This window comes from Aethalodelphis obliquidens, unplaced genomic scaffold, assembly GCF_003676395.1.
Source record: "Aethalodelphis obliquidens isolate GAN/ISIS:26980383/991018 unplaced genomic scaffold, ASM367639v1 scaffold48, whole genome shotgun sequence".
Classification (NCBI taxonomy): Eukaryota; Metazoa; Chordata; class Mammalia; order Artiodactyla; family Delphinidae; genus Aethalodelphis; species Aethalodelphis obliquidens.
Window position 1 is genome coordinate 12223671 of NW_020837992.1, and position 12559 is coordinate 12236229.

Sequence of the window (12559 nt, forward strand, 5' to 3'; positions counted from 1 at the left end):
TTTAAAGTCTATTTTGTGTGATATTGGAATTGCTACTCCCGCTTTCTTTTGATTTCCATTTGCGTGGAATATCTTTTTCCATCCCCTCACTTTCAGTCTGTATGTGTCCCTAGGTCTGAAGTGGGTCTCTTGTAGACAGCATATATACTGGTCTTGTTTCTGTATCCATTCAGCCAGTCTGTGTCTTATGGTTGGAGCATTTAATCCATTTACATTTAAGGTAATTATCGATATGTATGTTTCTGTTACCATTCTCTTAATTGTTTTGGGTTTGTTATTGTAGATCTTTTCCTTTTTTTGTGTTTCCTGCCTATAGAAGTTCCTTTAGCATTTGTTGTAAAGCTGGTTTGGTGGTGCTGAATTCGCTTAGCTTTTGCTTGTCTGTAAAGGTTTTAATTTCTCCGTTGAATCTGAATGAGATCCTTGCTGGGTAGGGTAATCTTGATTGTAGTTTTTTCCGATTTGTCACTTTAAATAGATCCTGCCACACCTTTTGGTTTGCAGAGTTTCTGCTGAGAAATCAGCTGTTAACCTTATGGAGATTCCCTTGTATGTTATTTGTTGCTTTTCCCTTGCTGCTTTTAATATTTTTTCTTTGTATTTAGTTTTTGATAGTTTGATTAGTATGTGTCTTGGCGTGATTCTCTTTGGATTTATCCTTTATGGAACTCTCTGGTTTCCTGGAGTTTATTCAGTATTTCCTTTCCCATGTTAGGGCAGTTTTCAACTATCATCTCTTTAAATATTTTCTCAGTCCCTTTCTTTTTCTCTTCTTCTTCTGGGACCCCTATAATTTGAATGTTGATGAATTTCATGTTGTCCCATAGGTCTCTGAGACTGTCCTCAATTCTTTTCATTGTTTTCTTTATTCTGCTCTGCAGTAGTTATTTCCTCTATTTTATCTTCCAGGTCACTTATCTGTTCTTCTGCCGCAGTTATTCTGCTATTGATTCCTTATAGAGAATTTTAAATTTCATTTATTGTGTTGTTCATCATTGTTTGCTCTTTAGTTCTTCTTGGTCCTTGTGAAACGTTTCTTGTATTTTCTTCATTCTATTTCCAAGATTTTGGATCATCTTTACTAACATTACTGTGAATTCTTTTTCAGGTAGACTGCCTATTTCCTCTTCATTTGTTTGGTCTGGTGGGTTTTGCTTGCTCCTTCATCTACCCTGTGTTTCTCTGTCTTCTCATTTTGCTTAACTTACTGTGTTTGTGGTGTCCTTTTCGCAAGCTGCAGGTTTGTAATTCCTGTTGTTTTTCGTGTCTGCCCCTAGTGTGTAACGTTGGTTCTTTAGGTTGTGTGGGCTTCCTGGTGGAGTGGACTGGTGTCTGTGTTCTGGTGGATGAGGCTGGATCTTGTCTTTCTGGTGGGCAGGACTGCATCTGGTGGTATGTTTTGGGGTGTCTGTGAGCTTATTATGATTTTAGTCAGCCTCTCTGCTAATGGGTGGCGTTGTGTTCCTTTCTTACTAGTTGTTTGGCATGGGGTGTCCAGCACTGGAGCTTGCTATTTGTTGAGTGGAGCTGGGTCTTAGCACTGAGATGGAGATCTCTGGGAGAGCTTTCACCATTTGATATTACGTGGGGCCGGGAGGTCTCTGGTGGACCAATGTTCTGAACTCGGTTCTCCCACCTCAGAGGCTCACGCTTGACACCGGCCGGAGCACCAAGACCCTGTCATCCACACAGCTCAGAAGAAAAGGGAGGAAAAAAAAAAGAAAGGAAGAAAGAAAGAAAAATAAATTAATTAAATTAAATTAAGTTATTAAGATAAATAACAAAAAAAAATATTGAAAGTAAAAAATAAAAAAGGAAAGAAAGAAGAGAGCAATGAAACCAATAAACAAATCCACCAATGATAACAAGTGCTAAAAACTATACCAAAAAAAAAAAGAAAATAGACAGAACCCTAGGATAAATGGCAAAAGCAAAGCTATACAGACAGAATCACAAAAGAAGCATACACACACACTCACAAAAAGAGAAAAAGGAAAAATATATATATACAAAAAAAAAAGGGAGAGGGCAACCAAATCAGTAAACAAATCTACCAATGATAATAAGTTCTAAATATTAAACTAAGATAAACATAAAACCAGAAACAAATTAGATGCAGAAAGCAAACCCCAAGTCTACAATTACTCTCAATGTCCACTGCCTCAATTTTGGGATGATTCGTTGTCCATTCAGGTATTCCACAGATGCAGGGTACATCAAGTTGATTGTGGAACTTTAATCCGCTGCTCCTGAGGCTGCTGGGAGAAATTTCCCTTTCTCTTCTTTGTTCGCACAGCTCCTGGGGTTCAGCTTTGGATTTGGACCCACCTCTGCGTGTAGGTAGCCTGCGGGCGTCTGTTCCCCACCCAGACAGGACAGGGTTAAAGTAGCAGCTGATTAGGGGGCTCTGGCTCACTCAGTCCTGGTACTTGGCAGCTTTATACCAAATTAATTTCAGTTAATACAACATCCTTCCCCGCAACCAACTCTACTTCTTTGTTTCTAGGTTTCTAGAATGGAAGAACAGATGAATGGCTTGAAAACATCAAATGAGAATCTTCAAAAGCATGTAGAGGATCTGTTGACCAAACTGAAAGAGGTGTAGTTGACCAGTTTAAAATGTCTCTTTTACAAAAATATTGTAACACTTAGGAAGCTATTGATTTATAAAATGATTTCATATTTTGAACCATTCCTGGCACCACAAAATGGCCAGGGCACTTTCATAGGATGTAACTAGGCTAAAATTGCTAGAATCAGTTACATACTGTATCCAAAGTACTGTCTAAAAACGAGTATGGTTAATTTTAATGACATTTAAATATCCTACTTTAAGATAAAAATAACATTTTATCCTTAAGATAATTTATCTCTATAATGACAACTGATTTTAATTTTAGTGTTTTAGTCTTCATCTCTTTACTTTCAAAACTGAATTTTTTATCTTGGCATTTGATAAGCATTCTAAATTCAGTTCAAATCAGACTGTTCTAATTTGGTTTTTGGTGTTGGCTTTTTTTTTCCCCCTCAGGCCAAGGAACAGCAGGCCAGTATGGAAGAGAAATTCCACAATGAATTAAATGCTCACATAAAACTCTCTAATCTTTACAAGGTAGGTACCGTACCATATGCTTTAGTGTCCTAATGTTGCATTATTGGATGTTGGGTAACTTTTTTAAGATTAAATTTTAGAGTGCTGCTGATGATTCAGAGGCAAAGAGCAATGAACTGACCCGAGCAGTGGATGAATTACACAAACTTTTGAAGGAAGCTGGAGAAGGTAAGACTTTCCAATTATGGGAAGATTATTTTGTTTTTAGATAGAAGGTACTGTTTTCTTTACCCTTCTGTAGATTTTTGGATTTGGAGGTCAGATACCTTATTAGGGACAAAATTTGATACAGAAGAAAGATCCTTAGTTCAAGAAATTTTAAATTCTATTTTCAGCAAATATTTGAAAATATAAGTAGCTAACATTTTTCTGTTTCTTTCATTTGATAACCTTATATATATATTCTGATTGTAATAGGAAATTTTTCTTCCATTTTTGAAACGTTTCCTTTGATAAATACATATAGGTTTATAGTTTGGGTACTCTCTTAATCCATAAATAAGCCTTACTTTTTAAGTTATAATGTATTTTAAAGTCTTTGATTTCATATATTCCTGCTTTTTTTTAATGTAAGTTATTTATGTATGATCTTTTCCAGGCATTTCCTATGTTCTAGACATCTAAGATCAGATTAAAACCAAAGAGACACTTAGAGCCACTTTTTTTATAATTTGAGTTCCCCTATTTTCCCCTCTTATAAAAGGGACATCAAAAGGAGAAATAGATTGACTAGGCCAGGACACCTCAGGAATTATAAGTACATCAAGAGCTTCCAGTGGGTAATAACTGTCAACCACAGCCTCTGTAGAATTTAATATTGTGTGCTGACTATTCTGTTACATTCTGTAACTTAAAGATTTTAATTATGTGCTTGATTATTCTGTCTCTAAAAATGTTTTTAGCCAATAAAGCAATACAAGATCATCTTCTAGAAGTAGAGGAATCTAAAGATCAAATGGAAAAAGAAATGCTTGAGAAAATAAGGAAATTAGAGAAGGAATTAGAGAATGCAAATGACCTGCTTTCTGCCACAAAACGTAAAGGTATGGATTAATAGATGCTTATTAAAGGTTTGAAATACTAGAACTTCCCTACATAGTCCTCACTTAACTTCACTAATAGTGTTTGTCATGTTGTGATGTAGGAAACTCATTAAGTTATAGCATTACAATTTATTTATTTTTAGTTCCGCATTACTTTATCTGTATCTTTATTGTATTGTTAGGTATAAGTACCATTTGATCACACATAATTGTGTGTCAATTTCCAGAATAGTTTTAACTATAATTACTGCATGGTTTTTAGAATTGTGTTACTTGTCATATTTTATATAGTCTTCATAGGAATTTATATGTAATGTACAGTAGGTATCACTTTTACTTGTAAGAAATATTAGTGGCTTTACTTTGAAATTTTACAAAAATATACTCGATTTCTGTGTGTTGGCTCAGGGGCCATCTTGTCTGAAGAAGAGCTTGCAGCCATGTCTCCTACTGCAGCAGCCGTAGCTAAGATAGTGAAACCTGGCATGAAGCTAACTGAGGTAAAAATGGTATTAAATCTTGTTATTTTCCTTCAGCAAAAGTGTTCACATCTCTCTGACACTTATGCCCCAGAAAAATTATTCTTAAAATTGCCTAGTGATTAACGGATCGTTTTAGGGAAAGCTTTCTTACTTTTTTTGTTTGTTTGTTTGTTTTTAGTTGTGCCTCATGGGCTCCTTAGTTGTGGCATGCAAACTCTTGGTCCCCGGACCAGGGATCAAATCTGGGCCCCCTGTTTTGGGAGCGTGGAGTCTTAACCACTGTGCCACCAGGGAAGTCCCCAGGAAAGGCTTTCTTGGTTCCTGGTTCTGTGTAACATACAGTAAACATTTCCATCTTGTGTAATTGCTAATGAATGTTTATGAAGAAGCTAGACAAACTGTGTATATCTGTTATGCTTAGGTTTGAAATGACCCCTCTTCTTCTTTCAGCTGTATAATGCTTATGTGGAAACTCAGGATCAGCTGCTTTTGGAGAAACTAGAGAACAAAAGAATTAATAAGTATCTAGATGAAATAGTGAAAGAAGTTGAAGCCAAAGCACCAATTTTGAAACGCCAACGTGAGGAGTATGAACGTGCCCAGAAAGCTGTGGCAAGTTTATCTGTTAAGCTTGAACAAGCTATGAAGGTTGGTTCCATTCCTAAATTTTAACTGTAGAAAAAATACATATGAGAAACCATTTACTAGATAGGGTAGTTCTTTCTTAGAATTAAAGAATTTAAGTTAAAAGGCTAACCACTTTTTCAGTGATAGGGTAATTATATATTTTAGAACTTGTCATTACATTATTAAACATCTGTAATTGCAAAATGTTTTATCTTTATTCAGCTAACATTGAAAACCTTTAGCATTTTTTAAGACATTTGGGATGATTTCTGTAGGGTTCTCTAGTGGATGATAAATAGCCAAATCTCCCTGGGCTACTCTTCAGATTAAAATAACAATCTCTGTTAATAGAACCTTTCTAAATTTAGCAATAGTCATTTTTTGTCAGGCAATTCTGATATTCTGTCTAGAAATGATAATATTGTTTGACTTACCATTGAAAAGAATTCCTTTTTTTAAATATCGTTTCACAATTTGGCAAATCTTTATATACATTATTTTGTTACTGTTCCTTTGCATATTAGAAGTACTAAAGAAGTTTGTAAATATTCTTTACCTCTTAAAATTCCTTTTTAACAGGTAATGGTTTAAAAAGAGTATTTATATGCTGATAATGTTGTTTTTAGGATACGACTGTTATTACTGAGAAATCTTCAAGATTTATTAAGCAAGTTTTATTGGGGAAAATCAGTTAAATCAACTTGTATCTAAACTGATAATTTTTTTTTGAGAGTATAAATATATTGTATAAATAAATTGTATCCTTAATTCACCTTAAACTTTTGTTGCTGTTGTTATTACAATTTAGATGTCAGTTTAAATCAGGGTGTATTGTGTCTAATGTTCTCTTTCTCCTAAATCAAATGATGTCTAGCAGTCTTGCCTTGACAGAATATTAGGTTTTAGACACACCTCTGCCCCTTTGATGTGGTTTAAAAAGAGGTCCTTTGGATCTACTTGACTTTCTCACTGTTGAGAGTGAGCATTTTGCTTGGAGCTTATTGTCTGAAGGAGGTAGTAAAGTAGAGGGGCTTAAAAATTAGATAATAGCAGCTGTTCATTGTGGGGGAAACCTATTTGTTAATTCATCACTAACATACAGGCACAGTAATAAACACAGACATTTTTCATAACTGCCGAAGACTTTAAAGATAATTTCTGTATGTTTTTCATAGCTGAATCTTCTGTCCATAACATACATCATGTCCAGTCTAGATTCTGTGGTGCTTATTTGTTAGATTCTTAGAGTTTTATAACCAAATTACTTCCTTCCTTGGCATCTTAATTTATCCCAGTTTGAACTCAGTAGATTTGTGTCGTTACCATCTTTCATGAATATTTGCCTGCTTCATTTTGTCAACTGAAATTGGTTTATCCATGTTCCCTGAGGGCACTGTGCTCAGAAGTACTTTAAACACCAGGAAAAATATGAGCCATCTTTCACTCGAATAGTGTGTAAAACATTATTATGTGAAAACAGTACATTAAGAAGCAAATTTTGTATAAATTTGAGATAAAACATAAGATTTCAAAGATATTTTTTGCTTACATCAAGCTCCTTAAAACTGTGCCCCTAAATCCCTAATGATATTGTGATGCTAAACTTTACAGAGCACTGCAATATGCTGTAATTTCTTTCCTTTTTTTAACAGCCTTGTTACATTGGCTGCTGCTTCTTTAGAATTAATTCCTGATGCATTTTTAATAAAACCAAGTCTTTTATGCATCTTACCCAACATTTTTTACTTTTAACATTTATTACCAGATAGTATAATAATGATCATCATTGTAATGCAGTCCTTTGTCTTTGTCTTAGTAATGAAGCTTTTGAGAGTATTTCTCTGATATCATTTGATAATACACTATGAATTTGGTGTGGCTGTAACATTGTAGTTCACAGTTAACTTAGGGGGAATTCCTCATCATTATCGTACAGTGATGAACATTATAATGAGCAATATTTGAGATATTAAGAAGTACATGTATTCCTATTTTTAAGAAATTTCTCTTTAGAGGCTAGTATATTATATAGAATTTTTTTATTTATAAGTTGATTACTGTGGTATTTGAGCACTGAATATTTTTGTTGTTTGTGTAACTGCTATTTATATAGATCTTAGAAGGAAAAACAATTTTCATTTGACTTTTCATTTTAAAGGAGATTCAGCGATTGCAGGAGGACACAGATAAAGCCAATAAACATTCATCTGTGCTTGAAAGAGACAATCAAAGAATGGAAGTACAAATAAAAGATCTTTCACAACAGGTTAGAATTTTTTGTTTCTTTTCCTGTATTTTTTCCCTGAACTGACTGCCTAGTAGTGTTTGAATCTGTTTGCAGGTATGTAAGGTAGAACTAGCACATACGAAATTCTCATCAACTAAGAAAACCACTCTAGCAGAATTGCAGCCTAGTCATTGTTTTCCCGTAGCTGCTCCCCCTTCTCTTTTCCTTATGTGTTTGATAAATTTTCAAATTGAAGGTACTGGTTGTAATAAATGAAGTAATTCAAAGGTAAATAAAAGTTTTCTTCCCCTGCCCAAGTCCCAGAGTTAACAGAATGGTGTTATTCTTTCACCAATGGTGTATTCTTTCACGTCTTCTTATATGTACAGATACACAAGAGCATATGTAAACATATGTAAACATTCTTTGTTTTTACTAAAATAAAATCATGCATTTTGTATATGCATCTATAAATGCATTACCCTACCACTTTTTTATTTAACTGAACAGGTTTGGAAATGTAGGTCTGTTTTGTTCATATATTTTACCCTAATTTTTGTGTGTGGGTATACACACGTACACACAAACATAGATAAAAATTTCACATGAATGAAATTAACATCTATTTTCCATGCTCCCCTTCTGCCCCACCACATAATACATATATAAGCATGCGAGTGCAAGCATACACGCACACACACACACAAAATGGGTATATATTTCTGTGTGTTTTATTTGGTCTTTGTTTTAGAAAAATGGAACCATGCTTCTGGAATCTGTTTTTTAAAAAAATAGTAGTTTTCATTACATACGTCCATAGAAATGAAAAATAAATTTTTCCATTAAGGTTTTCTTTATTTAGGCCTTAATATCTAAAATGATAAGCTTGATGTTTTGTTTTTCAAGATAATTTAATACTAAGTTGACAGTGTTCATAAAGTAACATTGTCACTTGAAAATTTTTACTTTTCTTCTAAACATTTCCAGAATCAAAGCCAATACTATTTGATAACATATTAAAACCCTTTTTTAGATTAGAGTGCTTCTAATGGAACTTGAAGAAGCGAGGGGTAACCATGTAATCCGTGATGAGGAAGTAAGCTCTGCTGATATAAGTAGTTCATCTGAAGTAATATCACAGCACCTAGTATCTTACAGAAACATTGAAGAGCTTCAACAGCAAAATCAACGTCTCTTAGTGGCCCTTCGGGAACTTGGGGAAACCAGAGAAAGAGAAGAACAAGAAACAACTTCATCCAAGTAAGCAATAGACTACTTTGGTTTATTCAGCAAACATTTATTGAAACCTTTTGTGTGCCCCTAACAGTGCTGGATATTGGGAATATAGTGATTTAGGAGAAAAAAACAGCTGAGCAACAATACCCAAAAAAACAAAAATTCTACTCTCAGGGACCTCAGTTTGTGGATGAGACTGATAATAGATAAAATAGATAATAAGATCAATAAATAGATAATTTTAGTTCAGTGTGATTAGTGCTGTAATAGATGAGCCTATCCATGGGAGCGTAGGGTATGAGACCCAGCCTAGATTTTAGGGAACAGGCCAGGCTTCATGGAGAAGATATTTAAGGAATTACAGTAAAGAATTTTTTGGGAAAAAATGGTTTTGGTACTAGAGGAGGAAGAATGGCTATGAAAGTAAGAAGACTGGAGTTTGGACTCAGTGGAATTGGTTTAATTTTTGCAAACAAATTTTTCAGATGACGTTGGTGAGTGTCTGTGTCCTATATGGTGGGGGTTTTAAAAGTGATTCTTAAAATAGCAGCAGAAGAAAGAAAGGATAAGAGAGATGAAAATACTGTGCTTAATGATAGGCGATAAAATGCTTAGTCAATTTGCAATAGAAATTATGACTGCCTCTCAATCTCAGTCCTGTGAAATAGACTGATTTCTTTTCCTGCAGAATAACTGAGCTTCAGCTCAAACTTGAGAGCGCCCTCGCTGAACTGGAACAACTCCGTGAATCACGACGACATCAAATGCAGCTTGTTGATTCCATAGTTCGTCAGCGTGATATGTACCGTATTTTGTTGTCACAGACAACAGGAGTTACCATTCCTTTACAAGGTACGTTTTTATACGTATCTTAAAAGTTTCCAAGTATTTTGGGGAAATATTTCTGAAATGTATATTAGGGAATGGATTTTGCAATATAACTAGTATCTACTTTAACAGTGCTAACTTCAAATTTGACTACCGTATATGAGTGATCATAGCACGTCATCAATTCTAAAATATATTAGGTAAGAAAAATGCTGGTCATTGTTGAAAAATATGCATCTGAGAAGCAATGAATTACAGTGTTTATTCTGGTTATGTTTTGACATTTAATCTGCAAAAATTACCTTTATTTAACTAGAAGTCATAAATAACTTTAATAAATTGTTTAGTAGGTTCTTTGTCTCATAATTTCTATAATCTTATGATTTCATTTAAATGAGTCAGCTTGTTTTTTGGTAATGACGTATTTTGTGAAGAAATGTTACATCATTCTTTTTACGTTTCTGAAGCTTCAAGCTTAGATGATAGTTCTCTTGTGTCAACTCAAAAACGTTCAAGTACATCACAGACTGTTTCCACTCCTACTCCAGTACCTGTAATTGAGTCAGCAGAGGCTATAGAAGCCAAGGCTGCCCTTAAACAGGTAAAGACCCCACCTTTACAGCTTTATCTTGGGTCAGGTTTTTTGAGAACAGGGACTATCATCTTCTAATAATTTCTCCAATATTTAGTTGCAGGAAATTTTTGAGAACTACAAAAAAGAAAAGGCAGATAATGAAAAAATGCAGAATGAGCAGCTTGAGAAACTTCAGGAGCAAGTCACAGATTTGCGATCACAAAATACCAAAATTTCTACCCAGCTAGATTTTGCTTCTAAACGGTAAATTTTCTTTTCAAAAATTAAGTCTAAACGGTATACTTAGTTTTCAGTTGAATCAAATTCAAGTGTTAATTTGCAATAGTGTTACTTTTTTTGGTGGATTCTGATCCAGGATGAGATGTACAGGGGTTCATTTTTTACTTTTGGTTAATGATTTTCCTGGATATTGCTAAGGAGTCCAGGTAGTTATTTAGTTAAGTTGAAGTTCATGTAAGGAATGTTGCTGTTTTTCCTTCCTGAGATTAAAGAAGATACTGTTTCCATAGGACTTAATTATTTTAAGTAAGGAAGATAAGAGAACTGTGAGCAAATTCAGCCTTTTCTAGTCTAGGTAGAAGAGAAGCAGGCTCTAGCGAGTTAATTTTGGGAAAATTCACTTTCTTGGTCACTTAACAAAGGAATAATGGTAAATTTCATTCCATAGTTATTACCAGAGCCATTGAATACTTGTTAGTTTATCAAGTTAGGAGAAAACTTATTTCTTTGTATACTACATGGTCAAACTGTTTTTGTAAGTATATGACAAGAAGTTGTCTCTGTACATTCCAACAGTTTGATATCCCAATAAAAGCACCTTTTTTTCTCCTATGTTGATAGCTCTAGCCAGCCATTTTCTAAGCTTTCAAGCACATAAGAAAATAACATGAAGAATTTTAGAGAGAAAAAAAGGACTGGCAAAAATCCATCACTAACCATGAGTGAATATCTTAAATTGCATACTGTATAGTGATGGGTGTCTCGTGTATCAACATTATATGGCATTATTTTGAATATGATTAGAATACTTGTAAATGAGTAAGATTAAAAAGTTAATTCAGCATGAAATACTGTGTTTAATTAGAATTTGAATTTGACTGCTAAATGTGGAATTTAGAAAAAAGAATGGAGATTTTTACATTATTACACAAGCCACTGTTTTCATATTATTAATCATGTAAAATTAAGTTCTTGTGAAAATCAAGGAACTAAGCTAGGATATAGTACTTCAGTTGCTTATGGAATTTTTTTTTTTTCATATAAGTTATGAAATGCTACAAGATAATGTTGAAGGATATCGTCGAGAAATAACATCCCTACACGAGAGAAATCAGAAACTCACTGCAGCAACTCAAAAGCAGGAACAGATCATCAACACAATGACACAAGATTTGAGAGGAGCTAATGAAAAGCTAGCTGTTGCAGAAGTGAGACCAATTTCCGGCATCTCACTTGCGTTATAAGTTGCATTTGACACTTGTTTTTTAATTATTACTTTGCTTTTACTGGTTGGTGTAATGTAGATATTTGAGGTTTGTGAATTACATGTCCTTATCAAATAGTTTCCAGGCATCCACTTGTCCATCAGATCAGTTGGGTGATTGTTTCTAATAAAACTGGAGAGGGAAAGAAGTTTGTTTGTCTAGACTAAGATTGTCTTACAGATTTTCCATTTCAAAATAAATTTGTAAGTCACTGTTGCTCTAGTTACAACAAAGGCAGTGGGTGAATATTTTATCCATTCTTATTTCTAATAAAGGACAGTATAAAAATTTCATTAGCATTGAATTATATTTCTGAATTTCAGTGAATAAAATATAATTGATGAAATGAATGATGAATATAAATGTCAATCAGAAATTGACAGTACTTTCAACTAAATTCTAAATTCTTTGAAGATAAATTTTCATACAATGCTTTACTTTTTATAAAACTGTCTCTTACAACTTTTTAATCATTACTTATGAACTAGGTACAGTTGTCCCCCATTTGGCCTATCGAGAAACAGACGCAGAAGCTAAGTAATTTGCCTGTTTTGGGGCCATGATGAGAGATGGGTTGGTTGGGACTTAAAACCTAGCTTTTCTAATTCTGTTGGCTATATTCTTTCATTTTTGTCTTGTACCCACTCCTTTGTGGAGACTAGACAGCAGCACTTTTTCAAACTGGTGGAGTAAGTTTTATGATTGATAGTTTTTGACTCATCCTGAAAATATGAATATTTGAGGATATTGATTTTCAGCGAACCCTCCTATATCCCATGAAACTCAGAGTCTTTATGGGGGAAAAAAGTTTAAATAGATCAGTCAGCACTTTCAAACAGATCCTTAGAAACCAAGCTTAGATTCTAAACTTGCATAATTTAATAGTATGCAGGTATGACTATAGCACAATTTTTCAGTTTTGCCT

The 12559-nt window shown here is 34.0% G+C and overlaps 1 protein-coding gene across 3 annotated transcripts in view; it reads left to right on the forward strand.

Moving 5' to 3' along the window:
- The window catches only part of TPR (translocated promoter region, nuclear basket protein), a 65284-nt gene that overhangs the window by 12854 nt on the left and 39871 nt on the right, over positions 1-12559 (forward strand). For all 3 annotated transcript variants that reach the window (XM_027082997.1, XM_027082995.1, XM_027082996.1), the window contains 12 exons: positions 2507-2599; positions 3032-3112; positions 3193-3280; positions 4015-4155; positions 4564-4655; positions 5088-5285; positions 7423-7530; positions 8525-8751; positions 9416-9579; positions 10023-10156; positions 10245-10393; positions 11415-11577. In XM_027082997.1, the coding sequence (XP_026938798.1) occupies positions 2507-2599; positions 3032-3112; positions 3193-3280; positions 4015-4155; positions 4564-4655; positions 5088-5285; positions 7423-7530; positions 8525-8751; positions 9416-9579; positions 10023-10156; positions 10245-10393; positions 11415-11577 (1638 nt within the window). The remainder of the gene's footprint in view (positions 1-2506; positions 2600-3031; positions 3113-3192; positions 3281-4014; positions 4156-4563; positions 4656-5087; positions 5286-7422; positions 7531-8524; positions 8752-9415; positions 9580-10022; positions 10157-10244; positions 10394-11414; positions 11578-12559) is intronic.